At 40.2% G+C, this 23140-nt stretch overlaps 1 protein-coding gene and 1 long non-coding RNA gene across 6 annotated transcripts in view; one reads left to right on the plus strand and one right to left on the minus strand.

Annotated features, from left to right (window-relative positions):
• Positions 1 to 4851: 4851 nt before the first annotated feature.
• LOC132250173 (uncharacterized) lies at positions 4852 to 11614 on the plus strand. Its single transcript, XR_009461802.1, has 3 exons — positions 4852 to 4935; positions 10752 to 10852; positions 11196 to 11614. It is a non-coding gene; the product is annotated as an uncharacterized LOC132250173 (long non-coding RNA).
• Positions 11615 to 13342: 1728 nt separating this feature from the next.
• DCP1B (decapping mRNA 1B) overlaps positions 13343 to 23140 on the minus strand; it is a 68164-nt gene continuing 58366 nt past the window's right edge. For all 5 annotated transcript variants that reach the window (XM_059726518.1, XM_019489512.2, XM_019489510.2 and 2 more), the window contains 2 exons: positions 17806 to 18054; positions 13343 to 14510 (listed from right to left, as the gene is read on the minus strand). In XM_059726518.1, coding sequence (XP_059582501.1) covers positions 14430 to 14510; positions 17806 to 18054 — 330 coding nt within the window. In that variant the 3' untranslated portion in view covers positions 13343 to 14429. The remainder of the gene's footprint in view (positions 14511 to 17805; positions 18055 to 23140) is intronic.

Here is a 23140-nt window from a genome sequence, read left to right on the forward strand (position 1 = left end):
CTGCGGAGCAGGCAGCAAGATACTTTCCAGCTTGGCAGGTATGTTGTGAGGTTAAATTGCCTAATGACTGCAAAGCATTTTGAAAGACATGGATGGAAGATGCTGTAGAAGCTATGTTGTCTTAAAGCAAAATTTCTTTAACTAACCGAGATGGGGCCTGTGAGCTAGTGTTCAAAGAACAACCCTGATATAATTGTTTAGCAGACACACACAAGTTGCCATCATCACAAAAGTTCTTTTAACGCAAAAATATAGCAAACAGCCATGATTTTGCTTACATGCAGAACAGAATAACTTCATCCCAGTGTAACTTTACTGGCACAGAGGAATTTCCATACTGACTTGGAGCAGCCATCCACTGAATCCATTATCTTGTTACCAATTTTAAGCAATCTGGGATGCTTAAGAAGAAAATTCAAGAAATATTTTTAATGGATAATTATGTGACTAAGTGGTCCACAGAACATCACCTGGGGTTAACCAGTTCCAGGGAGAAATGAGGGCCAGCCAACATGTCCATTTTGATCTCTAGTTTCCGTTCCATTGCTCAGTAAATATCTGGTTCCATATCTCTTCATCTGCAAACTGCATGATTTTCCCTGCTGTTTACATAAACAGACATATAGAAACTGTATTAATTAATGCCTTTGGCTGTTGCTTTTTAAAAATTCTACTCTAAATTTAGATTTGCCTAAATATTCTGAGATAAAACAGGCATATTCTTGCTAGCAGCATTTTTCAACCCACTGCATCTATATCATTCTGAGCAGCAGGAAGACACCCAGGGCAAACAGTGAGTGGGAGATGCCAAGGGAGAGCAGAGTACACAGAAACTGAGAAGCAGTGAAGCGTTTCCCCACCATTAGTGCAAGAGAAAAATAACTATTTAGTGAAAGCAGACATTTGATTTGTAGACAAATCACAGCTTTTCTACCTACTGTAAGAAAGATGCCCGAAAAAACAGAAGACTTTGTCCTTATCTAACAATCACCCAAAGCCTAAACTTAATCTTTTCCATTTTATGTCAATAGGACTCAAAAGATCTTGATTAGATGGAAGGAAAACAGAATTTTAAAAGGGATTAAAGTGTCCCACGTGAAAGTGGCTGAACTATAACAGTTCTTTCAAGGTCACATGGAGAGCCACCACAACTGGCACCAGCACCAGGTGACTAAAGAAACTATGCTACTTACTCTGTTAATCTCCAGAGTCAAAGATACTTTGCTCAGTTCACATGCAGATTGGACTGCCAAATCCTGCTTCACATTAAAAGCATGATGCAACAATCCTATTCAGCGCACACCCAACAAATATCTCCTCCTTCCTCCTCAGTGCAGTAATAAGGTGGGATTTTACTGGGTTATGAGATGTATATAAACCAAATCAGGGGTGTTCTAGGCTGAATGTTCTAGGAACAAAGGAAAAGAACAATACAAAACTCTTTTGCCACTTGCATAGCATGCAGGTGACAATCATAATTTGATTTCTTTTCCTTTCTATCTCAATTTACTCACCCACTTCCTTGCCCTGATTCTTGTGATTACTTAGTAAATAGCTGAAGAAATCATTGAACATATATGTACTATGTATGTATGTATGTATGCACTATATGTATATACTACATACATTTCAAGAGCTATTACTAAAGGAGAGCACAAGGAAGATGGCAGAGGTCAGGAGACATGAGTTCTAGTCCCAGCTCACCAAGTGACATGCTTTACAACCATGGACAAATCACTTAATCTCTTTAGTTTCCCTTTCCTTTGTTTTGTTTATTTGGTTTGTAAATGTGCTGGGACAAGGAATATTTCTTGACATGTTTGTACAAAGCCTTAAACCCAGTGGGGCTTTGACCCCAGCTACAAAGCTCATGTTCCCGTTACAAATATTATAAAAATGTTACACAAATAAGGATAATACACATCATTTTTAATCTCAAATAATATTTTCAGAGGCTATGAGCGCTTGTTCCGTGCATTGACTGTAGATATAAAAGGACAGGTGTTCTGCACTTCTGGACATCAGACCTTAGGCAGGCATAATTAGTAGCTACTTTTGAACATTTGGGCCAGAATATTTTGTAGAGCACATTCCTGGAGATGTGATTCATCACATTTGGGGCCATATAAAATATTTGAAATAGAATTCAAAAACCTTTATTTTTCAGGTTCTCCCATTTCATTTTGAATTTATAGAAAGCCACAGTTTTGCCAGTAATCTAAGTCAGAGTCTGCAACGTTACAGGGATATTTTTCTTTAATTTTGAAAACAGAACTGCCCTTTATCACATGAAAGCTTTCACATTGTAATTCGATGGTGATCAGATTCAACATGTCTTGAGATTAAACTGGTCCTTTGATAACATTTCATATGCTCACAATAGTTTTTGAGCTATGAAAAAACCTGTAATAAAATATCCAATATTTTTCCATGAATATTAATGAAAACATAAGAGATATTTTTCCCAACCATCAATTATTACTAAAAACGTTGTGATGAATTAAAAATGAAAGGGTACAGGGAAGCGTTCACAAGACTTTCCATATCAGATTACAGCTTTGAAGTAGCTCAAACTTTACTCCTGAATAAATCAACAATGCACCAAAGGTGTTTCTCAGAACCGTTAACAATGAAGCTGGTTGCTTGTAAATGGTTCTCAAAAAGGAATTGGGAAAGGCCATTGGCAGCATCTCCCCTGAATTTTTTATCACAATTCACATCACTTCCCTTTTCTCCAAGTTGCCTCCAAATCTGTTTACTTAAGTCACCTGCCAGCTTTCATAATGGACAACAACGCCTCCATCTTTCAGCATTTGACAGTGTCTTTATCAGAGAGGAGCTTTTCAAAAAGGTTCCCCTGCCCCACCTTCCTGCCTATTATAATGTATTATTTTTGCTGTGGAAAGAGTAAAATATAAAACATACTGGATGCGTCTAACATGAGATGCTTTACTGCTCATTAGATTAATGGGCAGTAAAGCATCTCATGTTAGATGCACCCAACAAGTTTTATATTTTAATCTTTCCAAGGCAAAAGCAATATATGTAGTTCATTAATTTGCAGTAAAGCATCACCATCTACATTGTACTATAAATTACTATAATGTGCTGTTTTCTAGTACCTGTAGAAACAGGTACTAGAAATCTGCACATTATATTATTGCGCTGAAGCACATGTATAGATGCTGACCAGGAGCAAATTGCTTCTGGTCAGCCTAGGCAGCAGGGAGCCACAGGGGGCATGGAGAGATGTCCTAGCTGGGCAGGATGCTGCCTGCTGGCCACATGGAAATTGGGACCTGTCCTGATCTCCACAGGTTGGGAAGAACTGTCTGGGCTACTGGGCAGCTGCCTGCCAGCCACATGGAGATTGGGATGTGCCCTCTGCCAGCCTGCGTGGGGCTAGCACTCAGGGGGGCCTGGAGCTCCCCCAGGCTTCTGCAGGGAAGCAGAGCAGGGCAGGAGCAGTCCTAGACTGAACTGCTCCTGTTGGGAGCAAGTTTGTTCCCGATGGACATGTGTTCAGATGCAGGCAGGGGCACAGTTTAATGCACCTGAATTTTCTGCACAGAAAATTCAGGTGAATTCATTGCACGTGTAGAAACACCTACTGTGTATCAAAGTATTGGAAAATCATGAAGTGCCTATAGGGATTTTATTTACAAAAGGAATTAAAGATCAAACCAGCACATGTCTTGCAAGCAGTTATTTCTGTCGCATGTTTAGGCACCGACTGAGATAGAATCCTCATTGTTCTAGGCATTGTGTTTGCATACACATGCATACGAAAATGCATATGTGCACATGTAAGAGACAACCCCTGCCTCAAACGAGCAGTTCACAAGACAGGAAACAACAGGTCACAAGGATTTTGTTTACCTTATATGCATATGTTGTAAGAACAAATCAACACTCATTGTCAGAACAGATAGTAACGTGCAAAGTGTTTGTCTTATGATGTAAATATCAATTTACAGCCCTCTGCTTATTTTGCTCCCTTGTGCTGTTGTCAACATTTGGGTAGTACACTTGGGACAGTGAATAGAGAGCAACAGGTCAGCCAATCAATCCACAAGGGCCAGAGCAGTCTGCAACCCACATAAAACAAACATAGAACAAGCACTTAAATCTCAGTGTAAGGCAGGGGTGTCAACTTGTCAGGCCTAGTGGGTGAGGTGAGTGGTGTGGGGCCAATCTACAGGCTGGATGAGTGGCAATGAGTTGTATTGGACCCACAGACCAGCCCCAGCATTCAGGGCTGGCCAGCTGTGGGTAGTGCCCCTTTGGCACATTCTACCTGTATTGTACAGATCTAGTTCAAGACCCATGGGTGGCATAGTAGGCTGGATGACAGGGTTCTGGAGTGTGGATCTGGCCTGTGAACCATATCTTTAATGCCTCTGATGTAGGATATTCACTTTGACCTGATCTAGGAATACATAAATAAATAAACAAAAAACTTCTTCCAGGCCACGCTGTCTGCCCAAAATCATTTGCAGTTTTTAAATAATATTAATTCCAGCTGCCTGGCTTCTGGTTAGCATAGCATCAAGGTTGAAGTTAACATTTTTCTGAGCCTGTGGCTCCTGAAGTTTCACAGACACCAAACCATTGTGACCTCAGGGTTTCTTCATCTGAAATCTGATGTGCACAAAGCAGGCAGACTGGCACTGGAATGTCATTAGCAATGGTTGTTCACTGCAGCTATGACCTTAGCTTAACTCTTACTCAAGTAATGTTGGAGCTTGTTGGTGTTTTCAGTATGGAATGATTCTCTTTTCTAGCTGCAATTTAGATTTAGATTTACTCTGAAGGTCTGCAAAGCCACTGGGAGGAAACATAACCTGTCTTCCACTGTATTTTAATGTACAGTATTGCATTCTGACAGCAACTAAGGTAACCTATGTCTGCGAAGGAGCCCAGATGCCACAGCAGGTAAGTGCTGTTTCAGTTTATACACAAATAATTTTGATGGAACACTACTGCTCTGAATAGTTGCAAAAGCTATTAAACTATGATATCTTTGTTCATTTTCAAAGCATTCCTTTGCAAGAAATGAAGACCATATCTAAGAGACTATGATGGATGGAGTCAGCCAAGATACTCCATAGAGTTTGTCTGGAGAATACTGGCAATGCGTAGGCTATGCTAACAGCCTCCAAACACCAGCATTCCAAATACAAATTTGTGTTCTTAATTGCTATACCTAACCATTAGTGAGGCATATGGCAGCCTCTAGTGGCATGTATGCGTGTAACTGTTGTTACTCTCATGCATCAGTAAAACTTTCAAGCATCAAGAGGAACAACTTAAAATGCAATTAGTGGCCAGCTAGCCAGTCTACCCAGTAAATGTTATAGGATCAAAACCAGTTTGCCCATGTTTAGACTCTTTCTGTATGAGATTATAACAACATTTGAGATAAGCATGTAGAATTTGCTTCCATAAGAACCAGAAGAACCAAAAATCAAAGACAACATCTGGATTTTAAAAAGGACTGAATAATTTTATGACATATGCAGTCATGCAACCTTAAGATCATGTGTTTTCAGACTTCAAAGCGTAAGTTTATCATCTCAGGGGACAAGAAAGAAATTTTAACAGTCTTTCACCCTTGCTGAATATCACTGTTTTTCTGGTCATGAGATTTTCCTGAAGCTTCAGGTATTGAGAAGTGACAGTGAAAGATAACAGAATTAACAGAGCAGTAGTCAGACCTAGCATGGCAAACCTGTTTTCACAAGGAAGCAGTTAATACATAGGCAATTTTCTTTTAATTAAAAATGAACCCGTTGTTAATTCTGCTCTGGTCTTAAATGCCTATAGCACTTGCTCATGGCAAGGTTTATCAAAAATACCTTCAGAATTTCTGGAGCTGCTGCAATCATTTGACAGAAGAGAATCATTTTGTAAGGACTAAGCATGAACAGCGTGTGCCCCTGGCGGTTTGGGGGGGCATGGCTGTGCTGGTGGCAGCGGGAGCACTGTGGTGGGAGCCCAGTGGTGGTAAGCTGGGAGCTCCTGCAAATGCCACCGGCACTGTGGGCAGTCGGGGGGAGGGTGACGAGTGCTGACCAGGGGGTGGTAACCACCCGCAGGTGCCACCAGCAGTGTTGGCAGTGGCTAGCAGTGGTCGTGGACTGCCCACAGATCCCGCCACCCACATGCATCCCCTACACATTGCCCCCGGGACTAAGTACAACAGTAGCTGTCACCAAAAGGAATCCTATCAGAGGTCATGGGCAACCGGTGAGTCTTGAGCAGGGGGGGGCACTTGCCCCACCAGTGGCCAGTCAGCAACTGGCGGGAGGGTTCCCTGTGGCCAGTCATGCTGACTAGGGGGAGGCGAGGGGGCCGGATTCGCCTGTGGCCAATTGCACTGAGCCATAAGTGCCAGCGGCACTGAAACTTCCAGGTTGGCTTGATCGGATGTTGGGGAACCCCTCCCAGTTGGCCGCAGGGATTGCTTCTCCTGGCACTCCCACTCCCAGGCTGGCGCTCTCAGGGGGGGGCACCAGTGGTCTCACCTGCCCCCCTGCCCATCACCTAAGCAGGGAACACTGCCTGTCAGGGGGTGCATTAGTACTTTCAGGGGGTGTATGTGTACCCCCATGCACCCCCTACATGTCACCACTTGCAGAGTTCCTTGGAAAAACGGAGAAACAGTAGATGCTTATGGGACAGGGAAGATAATAGGAAACTTCTACAAATTTTGCATCTCTAGCTTGTTTTTAATTCTACAGCTGGTTGGGAGTGGGGAGAAGAAGAGTGTAAAGAGGTGCTCATCCTGCAGAGGGATAGGACACTGCAGGTAACCAGCAGTTAAGAGTCTGCCTGGCTGGAAGCCTGGGGGCCAGCTGTAATTGATGATCAGTAAATGAGAGTGGAGCCATAGAGACTAGGGCACACATTCAAAAAGCTTGAGCCTGAATTGATTCAAACTTTGCAGGTTAGTTTAACCTGGCTAGGCTAAATCAGTTTTGTAATCAGACAGACATCCCAGAAATGCAGGCACATACCTGCAGTGGCTAGAAACTAGGGGGCACTCCCTTCCTTCCACAGCATGGATGGGGGAGTGGGGACATGGCCAGACCCCAGCAGGAGCTCTGATTAGCCCAGCAGGGAATGGATAACAGTGTTTATCACCCAATTAAGAAAACAACAGAGGGACATTACCAGCTACTTGTTGATTCTGCCTGTTGATGCTACCTATTGATTCAGCATGTACTATAGCCAGCATGTGGTCTGCTAGCTAATACACAGACACCTCCTCAGCAAGGCAGAGGGGAGGGGGAATTCTTTCTTAGCAGGAAATGGTAAAGGGGAGTGGGGAGCTGCAGCCAGGGAGCAGAGGGAAGGGGCCAGCCCTGATGTGGAACAGAGCCCTGCCCTATCCAGAGACTATGCTAGGATGCTGGGGAATTCTGGTTTATCTTAAACCAGCAAATAGTCTGGGACAGACATTGAATAAACCGGTTTGAGGCAAATCAGTTTAGTCTGATACTAGAGTCAATCAGGTTTATCTCAAACTGGTTTCAGCCATTGTCAAACTGGTTTATGTGCACTGAATATCTGTTCTAGGTTTAAACCAGTTTGTAATCACTTAAACTGATTTATGTGTAATGTCTGTTCCTAGCCAAAGGGTTCAGAGCTCCAGGGTCAGGGAGCAAAGGGGGAACAGAGTCTGTCTCATTTCAACACTTGAAGAAAGCCTACTGGTTTTGGACTGTTTATCTCTTTGCACACTTGCTTGGTTCATTGTTTCTTTTACTGTGGGGACTAGGCTGTCCCATGGAAAACAAACTGTCTGGAAACCTTGAACATGGTGCTACCTGGCTTTAATAAGGAAGCTGGGTGAGTGACCTTCTTACAAGGACTTTTCAAAGCAAAGGCATTTTTTTAACCAATGCAGGAGTTGTGTATGGAAATATTGTCCCTGTTAAGTATATCCTGCTGTCTTTACTGTTTTTCTTTCTCACTCTGTGACATAAGGATCAATGTTCTCAAGCGCAGAACTTCTCAGCCACTGCAGCATGAGCACCCAGTGACAGCCTACTGTAATTACCCACATCAACAAGGAAAAGCAAAAAAGCAGTTCCTAATAGTGTGCCCCAAGGGCTTTTAAAGACTCAGTGGCATGGTCAAGGGAGGAAGGAGTAGCTTGCTACTCTGCTGCTTCAGTGGTTTCTATATACCCCCTGCTTGCTCCAGTCCATACCAGTCCCAGAGTAAGCTTCTTCCTGTCCACACAACACTCAATTCTGGGAAAAGAGTTAATTCCTAGAGGCCATGGAGCTGGTTGTAGAGGACTGAGGGGTTTGAGTTGCAGCAAAAAATTGGGGAAAATTGCAAAGATCAAGCCTTCATATAGGTTGTTTCCCACTACCATTTATTTTCAGCTACTCTGGTTAGCACCAGGGGACATTTAAGACTACAGTCTTCTTCAGGTACAGCTATTATTTGTATATGTTGTGCAGTATATGGGTATTGTTCTAGATACTTCTGAATTTGGGCAAAAGTTAAGGTAAGTTTAGCTATGATCACCTCTCCCCTACAGGAATTTAAAGCAAAAATCAACCTCCTCCTCACCCCTCAACCTCACCACATCAGAAATTAGGGAGCTCCTGAAAATTTGAACAGATGATGATCAATGAACTAGGCAGCTGGATACCAGCAGGGGTGAGACTAATATAACCTCAAGGCTCTTGCAAACCAAATTGGTGTGACAGTCCTCTGCAGAAAATAGATAAATAAATATATAAAGAATAAATAAGACTCCTTTTAAAAAAAAAATTTGAAACAGGTTTCTTTCTTCTTGGGTGGTATTTCTCTTTTAAGGGAATAGATCAGCATGTAGTTGTAGATGGATCACTGCATCACGTTAGCAATATTCTAGCACAAGTGATCTCTGCGCAATATACAGAAATTGGATCCTCCTGCTCTAGCTCTTCCTGAGGAATCAGAAGGGGAAAACCGACAGGAGAAAATAACCTTCTTGGACAGAGGGAAAAAAAGAACTTGCTGGTGGATATGAGTCTATAGTCCTCCACAGAGAGGAAGAGAAAGCAAAAAAGGTGTACACCTGGGCAGCTGTACACATGAAAACAGCCTTTATTCCCAGCCTGAGTAGTGATAGACTAGGCAAAAACCCACATGTTCCTTTCATCTCTCTCAATTCGAGTCACTTTGGTATTTTTAGGCAAGTGTAGGGGAAAATTACACAGGTATGCAGGGCTTAAAAACAGAATGGCAGCTAGTTCTTAAATAGTGCTTTGCATAGATCTCAGGTACTTGGTATGGTCATGCAAGTCATATATGCCTATTAGGGGTGTGCAAAGCGGGTCCTATTCAATTTGGATTCAGCCCAAATCAAGGACAGTGATTCAATTCGTTGATTTGGATCACTGTCCCCGCTTCAATTTGGCTGAATCCGAATCTGAAAATTTAATGCTGATTTGGAGAATCAGCGATTTGGACATAGACAGCTTTAAATGTCATTTCTACATACCTTGAGGTACCAGTGCAGATTGTAAACGCTGCAATGATGGGGTGGATGGAGCGTCCCACAGGAGTGCGGGGGCAGGGGGGCCTCCACATACTCGGCAGGCGGAAGTGGATTGGAAGTACTTCTTGTCCAATTCTGTGTCTTCCAGGGAGTGCGCTGCGCCCCCCCGGCTCGGCAATCAGCTACAGGGGGAGCCTAAGTGCCCTTCCCCCAGACCCAGAAGGCACCAGTTGCTAAGTCGGGGGGACACAGGGGGGGACCCCCTGCGTGCTCTGCGGCAGACCCTGAAGCGGACCAGAAGTGTTTCTGGTCCACTTCCAGGTCTGCTGCTGAGCGCGCTGGGGAGCCCCCTCACGCTCCTGTGGGACGCTCCATCCACCCCAGCATCGACGAGCCGCCTGGTACCTTGAGGTATGTAGAAAAAACATTTCAAGCTGTGTCTATGTACGAATCACTGAACCTTTCCAAATCAATTCAGAGGACTCCAATTCGGCCAGATTCAAGGGTCCTTTAATTTGATTCAGATTTGGAGATTCAGCCACCGAATATGGCCGAATTTCCGCCGAATCAAATTCAGGGACCAAAGCTTCGCACAGCCCTAATGCCGAGTCCTGTTGGTGCAAATACTTCGACAGATTCACAAGGAGGCATGTAGCAATCTTTATACTACTAGGCAGGAATCTGTTATAGAACTGCTATGCTTTGGTAAATCAAAAGGTGTTATTTATTCTGCATCAGAATCAAGGCTAACATCTTTCTTGTTGCACAATAGAAGCTTTAATATTTTTAGTCAGGGGCCCTCATTTTTCCTTGTATTTTACAAGCAGATCACTATTTTATCAGAGGAATGATCTGCATCATATATTTACTTTTCTGCAGTCTCATTCTCTTGAGCCATAGAATATTCATACCTACCCTTTTTTGCTGTCAGATGATAAATCTGTTGTCTTGTAGTTAGAGGAGGATACACCAAAACATAATAGGTTAGGTTTCTAATCAAAGTATATGCCAAAGGTTTCCAGAAACTTTTACATGGATGCTTTTCAAGTAGATGTTACCATAAAATATATTAGCCCCTTCACCAGATGTTTTGGTTATTGAAATTAATAAAAAGGATTTCATCCTGTCTGAACTCTCTTCCAGGGTGACTGTTTATTTTGAAGCTCTCTCCCTGTAAATTATTTTGTACAGTAACCTAACATTCTGATTTCCTTTTCTTTGATATGCTATATCTGCTTTGTTTCAGTGCCATTTTGAGTCATGCAGAAGAAGGGAGTCTGTTCCTAGCTCTCCTTGCATTCCAGTCATAAGCTTCTGTATGTCTGTTTAGTTTGTTCTGGTGGGAAGGTAATGTTACCATTTTTTAAATAAAATGCAAAAATTATCACTGATGGTTGTAATTTTAGATGATAGTGAAAAGAGAGAGATTGTCTAGTTATTGTGTTAGTTTTGGGGGGGTGGTGTTGGGCTGTCTAGCTGCAGTCTTGACGACAGGCTAACATAGGGGCTTGGTCTGTGATGCCAGTTCTAATATGCAGTATTTATATAGGGCAAAGTGTTAAGACTGGACTTGTGCTTTGACCTTTAAGATATTCTTAGAGTATTACTTTCAGTGGAGAAGAAAGAGTCTCTTCGGTTTTTGGGCATCATGCAGAAGCTTATATTTGATTATTCTCTTTTTCCCCTCCAGCTGAACCTAGAAATATGTCCACAGATCACAATGACTTGATGGGAAAAGCAGCTGTAGGACATGGACAAGAAAGAGAAGTCTTAAAAACAAGTTTTACTCTATGTAGCAAGTTCAATTGATTGCCATTTGTCAGAGCTTGCATCTGTTTTGCTGTATTATATATTCCAAGACTGCAGAATCCCATGTTTTTTCCCCCAGGCCAGAACAATCCTCCTGGGAGGAGGTGTCCTCTTGCCACATTGTCTTCTACCTTACAACCTAAAGTACTGTACTGAAAAATCTCTTAATCTAAGTTTTTCCATCAAAGGATACTACAGCAACCAGAACAGCATGCTGCCATTCTGATATCCAGGAAGTACAAAATGAACCAGGACTCTCATTGTATTTATGGCTGAAACCCAAACCCAACACAATTTAAATTTTACACCTAGCCTCTTCCTTGAAAACTATATTTTGCTATGTGAAAGTTTATTCTGCAGTAGAATTGTAATTGATCCCTTTGAATTAACAAAAAAGTAAAAAAGAAAAGCTTCCCAAGCTTTTTCCCCTGCACAGCACAAGGCTGGTGCCTGCAGCTTACCCAGAGTGGAGAGAACAGCAGAGCAAAGCTCTGAGGGGAGGAAAGCAGCAGTGCAAAACCCCCAGCCATCCCTGCTGCTCCTCTCCCTGATCAGACTGAGAGGGAAGCACGCCTGTATGTGGCCATAGTCTGCATAAAAGAAAATTCCCAGATATTTGGTTTTATTTTAAAAATAAAAATCAATATATTACTAAACAATATATGACATTTAAAGACTAATACAAATAAAAAAATACAGGAATTTATGGGAAACCTAGAGAATTTCCAGCTTTTCAGTAGTTGGGGATGGCTCTGACTATATTGGCTATAATTTTAGAAGATGCCTTCTCTGAGACAAAAAACACTTCAGTTTGCTCACTATCTTTTCCATCCTATGCTATCCTCTGGCCACATCTCTTAGAAAAGATACTGGAAGTCCCAGCCCCTAACCCATGATTTCTGCCCCCCAGAAGTACTCCTTTCAGCAAGGGGTTTTGCCATCTTGGAACCAGAAAAATACCAAATTATACTCTAAAAAGCAAACATCTACAGCATTCATTAATTTAATTTAAAAAATATTTTTGTCCTGGTTTACATGCATTTGTGTAGTGTACATAGAGGTGATTGTATATAATAGCTTAAAATAGTCTTATTCTTGTACATTGTAGGGGCTGTGGGTGCGTGGGTATGTGGGGTTTTGGGGAGGCGTAGGTGTTCCTGTGAGGGATGGATAGATGTGGGGGGTGTGGGAGCATGTGGGTGCGTATGTGGATATGTGGGGTGTGGGTGGCGTGGGTGTGGGGGTCTGTGTATGGTGGGGTGTGTAGGTGTGACTTACCCTACAAACACGCACACAGCCCCACCCTACGCATACACTGGAATACCAGCACAGCCCCTTGCTCCCGCAGTCCAGCGATGCAGCCAGGCGCCATGTGGTGCTGGAACAGTACTGGGGCAGGAAGGCAGGGAAATGGCTGGGGGTGGGGTGGGGCTGGGCTTCTGCTTTCTTGCTGGGACTCCCCCTGGGTCCTACTGGCCCTGGCTTCTGTCATCTTTGACAGGCAGCCAGGAGCAGATAAATAGTTTCTAATTTTTTTTAGGGGTCCCGCAGGCCAGATAGAATGGCCAGGTGGATTGGATGCAAACCATGCGCTGTATTTTTCCCACTTATGTACTAGGGCCACTATCCCATACCCAAATTTCTCTTAGGCAGCAAAATCCTGCCACCTGATACTGCAACCAAGTTAGAAAACCCAAGTTTACGCCTTGCTTGTGGTGTCTCACCATATTTCTCTTCTCCTCACTCTTACTTATGCACCAAGATTCTGATGTTTCTTTCTGAGCCCCACTTGATTTTGATTCCACCTGTTGCTCTTGGTAAGACAGCTATAATAATGCCCTCATCTCACCTCTCTGAAACCACAAAAGAATGAGTCCTGCCAGGTAGGAAGGCATTGATATACTACAGCATTACAGCACTAAACAAAACTTGGACTCATTTTCTTTCTTTACCAAAGACTACATCCATACACTATAGTTTCATATAACATCTGCCAATGAAGTGTATAAAACCTTAACTAAAATAATATCACGTTTGTTTTAGGTATTTATTCCAACTGATTTAAACCATAATTGAGGTGTTAACAAGGAACACGAGGCCAATGCAGTCTACTTTACTTTTGTACAAGTCTAGGAGTACATTAAAATCCCACCTTAAACAACTGAAAATTGTTCTTTCAGTACTACTTAGTTCATGTGGTAACAAGATGAATCCACTGCATAGTATGAATTATCCATTTTATTTTCTTTGTAAATGGATGACTGAAACCATTTTTCCACCTGCTCTTGGAACATGCTGGAAAAGCACTTGTGAACTAAACAGCTTCTCTCTTGACAAGTTTATATATTGCTTAGAATTATGTAGATTTTTTGGAAGTTGAGAAACCTGAATCCAAGGCTATCCCAGATCTGCATGTAGAGCAAGAACAGTCACTAACAATAAAGCTACTCTATAAATTTTTAAAACTTCAGATTTCCATTTCTACAACTTTCTATAAACGTTCAGGAATTAAAATAAAAACAGATTTTCCTACAAAGATTTCTGGGGGAAAAATCATCACATTTCTTTCACGCAAGTTTAAACTCCTTGAAGACAAGTCAGAAACAATCCCAGCTTCAAGAGATCTTCCTAGTCCTGAATTTCACCACATTTTTCATGCATCTAAAAACAGTTCAACACTGCCACCTTGTGGCTTGGACTGGGCACCATTCATGCTAACCCAGGGTTGTGTAAGAGATGCAATATCTCTGTCAGAGAAGGTCCAGGTAAAATAACTAGTCAATGAGTAACCATAGCTATAAATAAAAAGGAGACTGAACTCTGAGAACAGAGTCTTTATAGGAGAAACATAAGTCATCTAGCAATTGGCCCATGTAAAAAAATACAATTTCAGATATATTGTGATTTCACGTCTTTAGTGCTATGACCCAACCCCCCTCCCCCCAGGAAGGCACAATCAGTTTCCACCCGCTCGTTTCTCAGTACAGCATGTACTTGCCAACAAGCAATATTTAACTGTGTGTAAAGTGTCTAGGAACCATTTATTTCATTTCACTTTTATTTTTTTTTCTTCTGGAGTTCAGGAAATCATAGAAATTTAATTAAAAACTATCATTTACACAGATTTTTTCATTGCTGCCTTTCTCACACTGAAGAGATAAGCTTCATAGATTATGTTTAAGAAGTTGTCATCATTCTGAAAAACAAAATAAGAATGGTTATTGGAAGATAAAAGAGACAGAGCAAAATGATTTTCAGTTCTTGCCATTCCAGGTTCTAAAGATTTTTCTACCATACTCACTCAGACAAAGTTTATGCTAGCAAGGAAATTAATTAAAAAAAAATCCACCTCTGGCTAATACCTCTCACAGAATGTTTGCATACATAGCTATCAAGAGCAAGAATCTTTCCTTCCCCCTGCCCCGGCCTTCATTCTTATTATCCTATATTTAAGGGTTCTTTTGAGGAGTTTCTTCCCCTCCTATTATTGCAATAATGATGCTAAAGTGTTTTAGTGTACAGTGGATTGATTTAGTTCCTGATTCTATTTTCCAAGTGAGGAAATCTCAGCATCTCCTTTGATATTCACTGGACTGAATGATCTTAAACTGCACCAGTTCCTTTGCCCAGGTAGTGTCAGAAAAGGAGTTGTCAAACTCCTTTTCCATTTTGCACATCATTTTGCAATAAAATATATTACTGTGATCCATCTCTCTTCCCACTGCTGCCATGCTGATTGTTTTTTGAAGCTTTTCATTTTGAAGAGTACCATAGAAGTGCTCTATACATCCAGGGTAGATAAAAATCAATGATTTAAAAGAATGGATTTTTTATTTAAATCAGATTTTTAAAATTTAAATAGTATTTTCTGATTTAATTGTATTTTTTTTATTTTTTTGTTAAGATGCTTTTTTTTTCTTTTTATACAAAGATATCATCATGCAACAAGGATTATAACTTCTAATTATATACTATTTGATACAATATATTCATGTAACCTTTTTAGAAAAGCTTTATAAATAAGTCACAACAGGCCATGGACTGTATTAGGGGCCCAATGTTATGTGGTTCCCAGAGGCTCCTCTATAGGTTAGTAAAGATTAATGAAAACCATTCTACACAATGGGACTCAGTGCTCAGTCTAGAAGATCCCATTAAGCATCTCTGTGATGCTTTGTTTCAGTTCTCAAACTGTGGATTTGTCTCTCCAGAGATAATATCCTTGTTAACAGCAGTATATGAAGATGAGTGATAACAGATCTGATTACCAGGGGTCCTGGTTTTCTCTGATAAAAAAAAAAAAATCCCAAATTTTCTGATTTAACAATTCTCCCCACCATCCCAAAATCTACATTTTCACATGATTAAAACAAAATGCCACTATATATAAATGTTGATTTTGGGGATTTTTTTAAATCAGAAAATTTGGGATTTTTTTTTTAATCAGGGAAAACCAGGATCCCTGCTGATTACCTACCCATCAGCACTACTCTCTGCACGTTTGTGTACACAGGGTCAAGCCCTTACCTCTCTCTAAAAGTGCAAAGTTTCAAGAAGTTAAATGAATAGAGAGGATTGTTGGGGGTGGAGTAGATCTTGGCAAGGAGGAGTCTGCAGATAAATACAAGGAGGGAGGGGCAGCAGAAACAAAAAAGAACATTTTGAGCAGAATTCTGTTGAAATTGCAAAATACTTCCGTAACAACAACTTTGCAGCAGCTGCTCTGAGGAAAGCAAGATGAATCAAACTAACTCTCCCACAAGGCAGAAGGAACCAAAGTAACTCTCCCAACAAGATGTGTGATGGAACTCACTAGTGGACTGTTTTGAGTGATATATTGGGAACTGGTCTAATCCGATGACAACTTGTGAACAAAACCATGACAAAATAGAATTGTCATAGCTAAAGTTCTCAGCATTGGGTTAGAAGAAATGTAGAACTTATGCTGACTATCCTGAAGCCTATTTCCATAGCCTTGAACAAAGGCTATATCAAACAACAAGAATGCACTTTTGGTAGAGAACAATGATTAAATCGAAGCTTCCTGGCCAGTGATTTAAATCATGATTTTTATCAATTTGATTTAAAATCAAATCCACCCTGTATACACCACAGTCTAAGAGCCATTGCTTTAAAACATGGCAGTCTTGCAAAAAGTGAAGGAATTGGACAGTGCAAATTAGAAAGAGAGACATTAAGTTCATGTAAGAACATAAGACAATAACTAAACTGGTGACACTTCATGGGGAATGTAGGATGCACCTGGGACAACAGCTGCAAGTCATTAGCTAGGTATGAAATTGGCTTTCCATATGAGGCATGGAGTGGGCTAAGCAGAAAATATTTTCCAAAATAACCCAATTAGTTGTGGCCAGTGAGAAGAATCTGGCCAACACATAATTTGCAGATAAGACTTCAGAAGATAAAATGCATGAGATAGTAATTGGTTTTATTAGTAATTGGTTTTATGTAAAGTTTTTCCCACTAGTACCAAATTTGGAAAAACAGGAGGAACACAATACCCTTCTTTTTAATCACAAACCAGAAGTCCTGAAAGGTATGTGAAAAATGCTTCATAAAATACTTCATCCTGTAGCTACTCTTTATAATGTAATCACAATCTAAAGGTTATGTCAATCTTCAATGATTATGTCTATGAACAGTTTCAATAATACACTGGGAAATAACTCTGATTTACAAATCAGACTCTGATTGGCCCTCTTCATTCATTCCAGATTAAAGGCAGTCCTTTAGCATTTAAAACATTCACTTTTTTTTAGTTTTCACAGAATTCCATGTCAGACAGAACACGAAAACATGACTCATTCAATTCCATCCTTTGACGTATACCAGCTTGTTTTCTACAAAATATTCCTGAATGTTTTGTCAGTCAAAATTTTAGTAACTCTGGCAATAAGAGTTTCATCACTTTGACTGCAGAAGTGCTTTTTAATGAACCTAACCGGTAAATTTTTCTGGACATCTAAGACATATTTTTACTTACCCATCTTCATCCCATTTTTTTTATTCCTCCCTGAACTTCTGCCCTTAACATGAGCCTCAACTATTTGAAGACTGTCGTATCACCAATTATTCATCATTTAGTTAAGTTGTGCGTGTGTATTGCGCATGTTGTTTTCACCTTTACTCACAGACCAATCCCTTGAAGCCTTTGATCATCCTTGCTCTTTACCCTGAACCCCTTCAAATTTATTGTTCATCTTTCTTGAACTGGTGCACTCAACACTACATACATTAATCAAAATGCAGTTAAGCCAATGCTGTGCAAAGGACTGTTATCTCCAGAATATGATATAGTGCTTCTTTTATATACAGCCAGAAATAGCATAATTTCCAATGCACATTTCAGCATAGTATTTAGCCTTCAGACAAATGGATCTAACCAAAGGTTAGGCTGCTATGCAGCAAAGGTATGTAAATCAAAAGCAGAATAAAGGATGTAAGCAACGGGGAAACACTTCTGACTTTACCTGGATGAGGTGTAAAAGTGTTTCCTGCAGCTGTATCTTGGTCATTGGGTTGTTGTTTATCAGAGATGGCTCCGGGTTCTGCATAGGCAGGATAAGGCTACCTGAATTGGCAGCTGGTTCTTGGTTTGAGGGTGGCAACCGCCCACTTTCATTTGCTTTTGGTGGAGCAGGTGTGGACTGAGTGAACACCATAGGAGACATCAAGAGCTTAGGAGTCACTGTCGCAGGAATGCGCTGAGGTGAAATTACCTGACCATACAAAATTGAACACACAAAGGCATCATATAGAGGGTGTTTACATTTACCAAGAATACAGGAGTAAGGGTGAAGGGAGTCCCAACCTGCAACAGTTACACAACAGTGTATATGCAAGAATTAGGATTACTTGGACCCCAGAATCCTCCTGTTTCAAATCCTCCTTTATAAGCTGTCCATTTCTAAGTTAACAGGCTCCTCATTCAACTGAAGATTGTAATACTGAATCTCAAGTGTAATTAATTCCCTATAACAAACCAATAGAGTTTATTACAAAAGCAGTTTGTTACATAAATTAGCTTATTAGTACTGTAGAGGAATGACAAACTGCAACAAAATCCTTAAAGGTCCACATCCCTAGGTTTGGTCTTTCAGAATAATTGCCTGTATCTGAGCATATTTTAATAAATGGAATAAGTGGAATGGAAAACATTGAGGTAATTCTCTAAGAGTTCCACTTCCTTTTATATCAGTCTAAGCAAGGAGTAACATACTGATTTGAAAGTAGAGCCTGTGCCTTAAAGTTTTACTCCTTTTAATTTTGGGACACATCTGGAACTTTTGAATGCAAATGCTAATAATGCTGGTAGGAATCAGTCAACAAGGCAAGTACTATTTAAACTTTCTTCATCCAACTCTAGTAATGGATCTTAATTCTAAACTGCAGCTTGTCTTACTGTTCAAGTGTCAAGCACTACTTGTGGGACACTTGTGAGACTCTCAGCGAGAGCATTATCATCACAGGTTTTATTTTGTGTGTGTTTTTCAACATAAAACAAGTATCTTTAGGGATTAACATGAGACACCAGTTGCTCTATTTGGACTGGAGGCAGGATTATTGCTCAGCTGTGCATAGGTAAAATGCTACTGTAACAGTCCCAGTTTGCATCTTCAACATGTAGAGGAAAACTAAATAAAAAATAGGAGCATAATGATGCAGATGGTACATCTGACAGGTATCCTGGAATCACAAAACTTGGTTATTTAATTAGAGAATATTCCTGCTTCAGTATTTCTTGGCTTGCTCTAGTCTTATATATTTTCTATTTTACACGAGCATAAGAGTGTGCTACTGTGATCACAAAGCTGTGACAGTCCAAAAGTTATGCAACAGGCAAGGATTTCTTAGAGTGATACCTTTTATTGGACCAGCGGGGTAGCTGAGATAGAGTTAGATAAACTTTTGAATGCAAGACGGTAATCTGACGAACATGTTGCATTCAAAAGCTTGTCTAACTCTATCCTAGCTACCCTGTTGGTCCAATAAAACATTTCCCTCTAAGAAATCCTTGCCTTTATTATTTAATCTAAGATATTTGTGGGACACTGTCAACTACAGCATGTAAACATTTCAAAAATAAAAAAGGATTGAATTCCCATGCTGATTCACAGCACTATATTTACAGTAGGAGGAACTGTAAAAGGATTTGTAAATACAGAAAAGCAGTCAACATGCCTGTTATGCAAACAGCTACTAATAACAACACTGTTTGGTAAATATTGCTTTTCTGCTTTTCGAAGCTAGGCTTTTTTAACAAGAAAAACTATTCACCTGCCATTCTTATTCCCTGCATGACTTCTAATCATAACAGAAACAACCAATTCTGTGTTCTGTGCACATGAATGGCAGTTTCTCTCTCTCTCTCTCTCTCTGGGCTCCTCCACTGCTTGGAATACGGGTGGCCTCCAGTGGTTCTTATTACTGGTTCTTTTATAAAAGAATGACTAAGAGTGGCAGAGATCTTTCTAGCTAAAATGAAAGTATCATGCTTCTACACAATGCGAGTGTCCGGTTCTTAACAAACAAATCAACCAACAAACAAAGCAATCTTTTGGCTATACAGACTCTAAGGAATAAAACCCTGAAAACAAAACAGAAAACATGGTGTGCTTTTAAGACAATGGACGTATTCTACTTATAAATATGCAAATATGATGTAGTATAATAGGTAATTGAAGAATGGCTTGCTTTTTATTAGACCAGACAAAACAGAAGAAGCTATGTATAGTATAGTAAGCAATGCTGCCATCTACCGGTGACGCAGCAAACTAATAGTTACAGGCTAAAACAGTATTATCGTTGTCTAGAATAGAAAATGTGTGTACCTATTTCTTGATAAATGAAATCCTGATTTAGTGTATAACATTAAAAGTCAATATTTTATTAACAAGTGAGATGAGATGGTGTATTCATAAGCTCTAGCCCTTAAGTAATTTCTTTACACAAAACAGGGTGATCTTTCCATTTAAACCACTGATTCTCAAGCAAAGTGCTAGGGCACCTTAGGGTACCTTGAGATCCATTCAAGGATGCAGTGGGGTGCCACACAATGTTAGCATTGTTAGGTGGGGGAAACATGATTCACAAGATAAATCCAGAGATTTCAAATAGGAATCCATAGTGTTAAAAACATTCTACCCTGCTGTGGTCTGAGTTCTTTGTAATAGAATTGCTCTATTATTTTTCTGTTGTCAAAAATGATTGAAAACTAAGAGCTGGCAGAGATGTCTTGAGTTTGAAACAGTTGAGAAGCACTGGTTTAAACATTTAGTTTGGGTATCTTTCGATTAGTGGTGAGACGAATATTGTCTACAGCCTTCTGCAGTTCTAGTAGCAATGCTAGATTTTGACTGTTACTATTACTGTAATCTTTTTATGCTTCCTGCAGTCTTTTATTGAGAGTGCTTATGAAAACAGAAAGGGTAATGGAGAAGTCCGAGGTAAAAAGCATATCAAATGGTCTCCTAACTAGCCCAGGCATCAGTGCCAAAAGTATTCCAAGGTCAGTTCTGCAAAACTAGTTGGCAAGACCAGTTTGCAATCCACTTTGTCAGTCGTTCGCTTCTTTTAGTTTCTGAATAATTTCCTCACAAGGACAAAACAGCACTCCCAAAATTATTGCTGATACAATCTGACCCAAGTTGCTTGTTTACTCAACCTTCATTGATTTATCTGCAGCTTTCCCAGGTGAAGACTTAAATCTCTGACTCACCAACATTACAGCAGGATCTTACATTGCCAACTGTACAGCATTGCAACAGGACAATGAAAATCCATGAGGCTGTGGCAGCATATAGCATTCCTGCTTCTCAAGTACTCACTTAAATGTCTTTAGTTAGTATTCAGCAATACTGTTGGCAGCTGGATGACATGGTACTTAGTGAATTAGATTTTTTGAAGCTGAGAATGTGTTGGAAACTCTTGTAATGTAAATTGGAGCCCCCATCTCTCACTACCTGCTTGGAATTCTATGTTCATCAGACAAGTCTCTTAGAGCATTAGTAGTTAGAGTAGGAGTTGTGGATTTCTAGCATTCTTAGTGAGCATTACTTAGAATTTGTTTAAGCATTTTTAGGTTAAATGTTTAAGTAGAGTAATTGCAAAGATCTAGTTATTTACATCATCAGTACAAAGATATTTTAATCAGTACACCAGTTATCTGCAAATCTAGACCATTTTCCCATTGAGTTCATTGGGAATTCAATCTCTGGCCATCAAATTTAGCTATCAGCCAGATATGTTATTCTTATACTTCAGAACCATGCCTTAAATATTCATGACCACAGATAAACTGTTATCATTCTCCAAATAGTCTGTATGGTTTAAAAGAATCTTTTGTGAAAGGAATATACTTTCCACCATAAATGCTCCCTAGGGTGTTTTCATGAAATATAGTACAATACTATACTACAAGACAGATAAGTGTCTTTCCAAGTTTAATTCAGAATTTTTTAATTCATATTTACTGTATCTTAAATTTTAAACATTTTACTTGTAGCTAGTTCAAAATACCAGATACATCCTTGCTGAGCATTTTTGCTATCATATGCAGGAGTGGTAATCAAGATAAACCATAAGCATTGGCATGACTCAGATTTGTGATACTAAGTATCACATTTATTTCCATGCAGAAAAATTCCTTCTATGGGAGGGGTGTTACTTATGTAGGGTATACCCAAAAAGTAAAAAAAAAAAAAGGTCTACTGAAAATAGGATAAATTGATTATTTGAAAAAATGGCAAGGATACTGTGCTCTAGTAAGGATACTTCGCAGAATCAGGCTGGTACTAGACAGAGTGTTTCCTTTGTAGATTTGAGCATAATTCTGGTCAGCTTGAATTAATTTCTTTTGTAAGAGGTCTTTCCTTTCAATGTGGGAGCACAGCTCTTATACCATATGGAGAGGCATCACAAGCCAATTTAAAAAGCAAGGCTTGTAAAGTATCAGAATTGTTTGTGAGAAAATGTAAGCCAGTCTCCTTCTTGCTCAACAAATCTTTTGTGCACCTTAAATAACCTTGTCATTTTCTTCAGTAATGAAGATGTTTTCTAGGTAGCATTCTGTTTTTGGCAGACCTTGTAGTATTTGCTTCACTGAACTTTGATTGATAGCAACAGAAGATGCAATGCTGAAAGATAAACAAATATAGGGAACAGACCTTTGGATGCATGGATTGTCAGGATTTGCTTTGATTGATTTTGCATGAGCGTGTGCAAATGTGTACACAAAGTCTATTTCACAGATGTCTATTGCCAGGTAGGGTGGCAAAGGAGACTGGTTTATCAGCTGATACGCTGGTAACCATTAGTTCAGGACTGCATGAGATTATACTAATTCATTTATTTTTTCCATCTCATACAGCCCTGAACTAATGGCTACCAGCATATCAGCTGATAAAACCAATCTTCGGGCTGTCCATCTGAATCTTCTTGAGCCACATTCTGTTACGCAAAACAGGATTCAGAGTTGTAATAGCTGTTACAGCTTCTTATGTATATTTGCAGTAATAACCACAGTGGTGACTTCTCCCTGTCAATATGCTTCTGCCAGTATCTATTTCAATCCAGAACTGCATCCTTTTTCTTGGGTTTACCTGGATATCACCACCACCAGCATTACTTTACGGAGGGGTTTCTCACCCATTGTCTCTCACCTCTAACCCCCACTGCCACACATTTGCATTTTCACTGACATGCATTCTTGCATACTGGCTTCTATCCCATCCAGGAAGAGCACAAAACAACTGCAGAGGCTTCCTTTGCCTGAAGAAGAGTATTTGTACCCAAAAGCTTGCAAAG

Source organism: Alligator mississippiensis, chromosome 4 (genome assembly GCF_030867095.1).
Source record: "Alligator mississippiensis isolate rAllMis1 chromosome 4, rAllMis1, whole genome shotgun sequence".
Taxonomy (NCBI): Eukaryota; Metazoa; Chordata; order Crocodylia; family Alligatoridae; genus Alligator; species Alligator mississippiensis.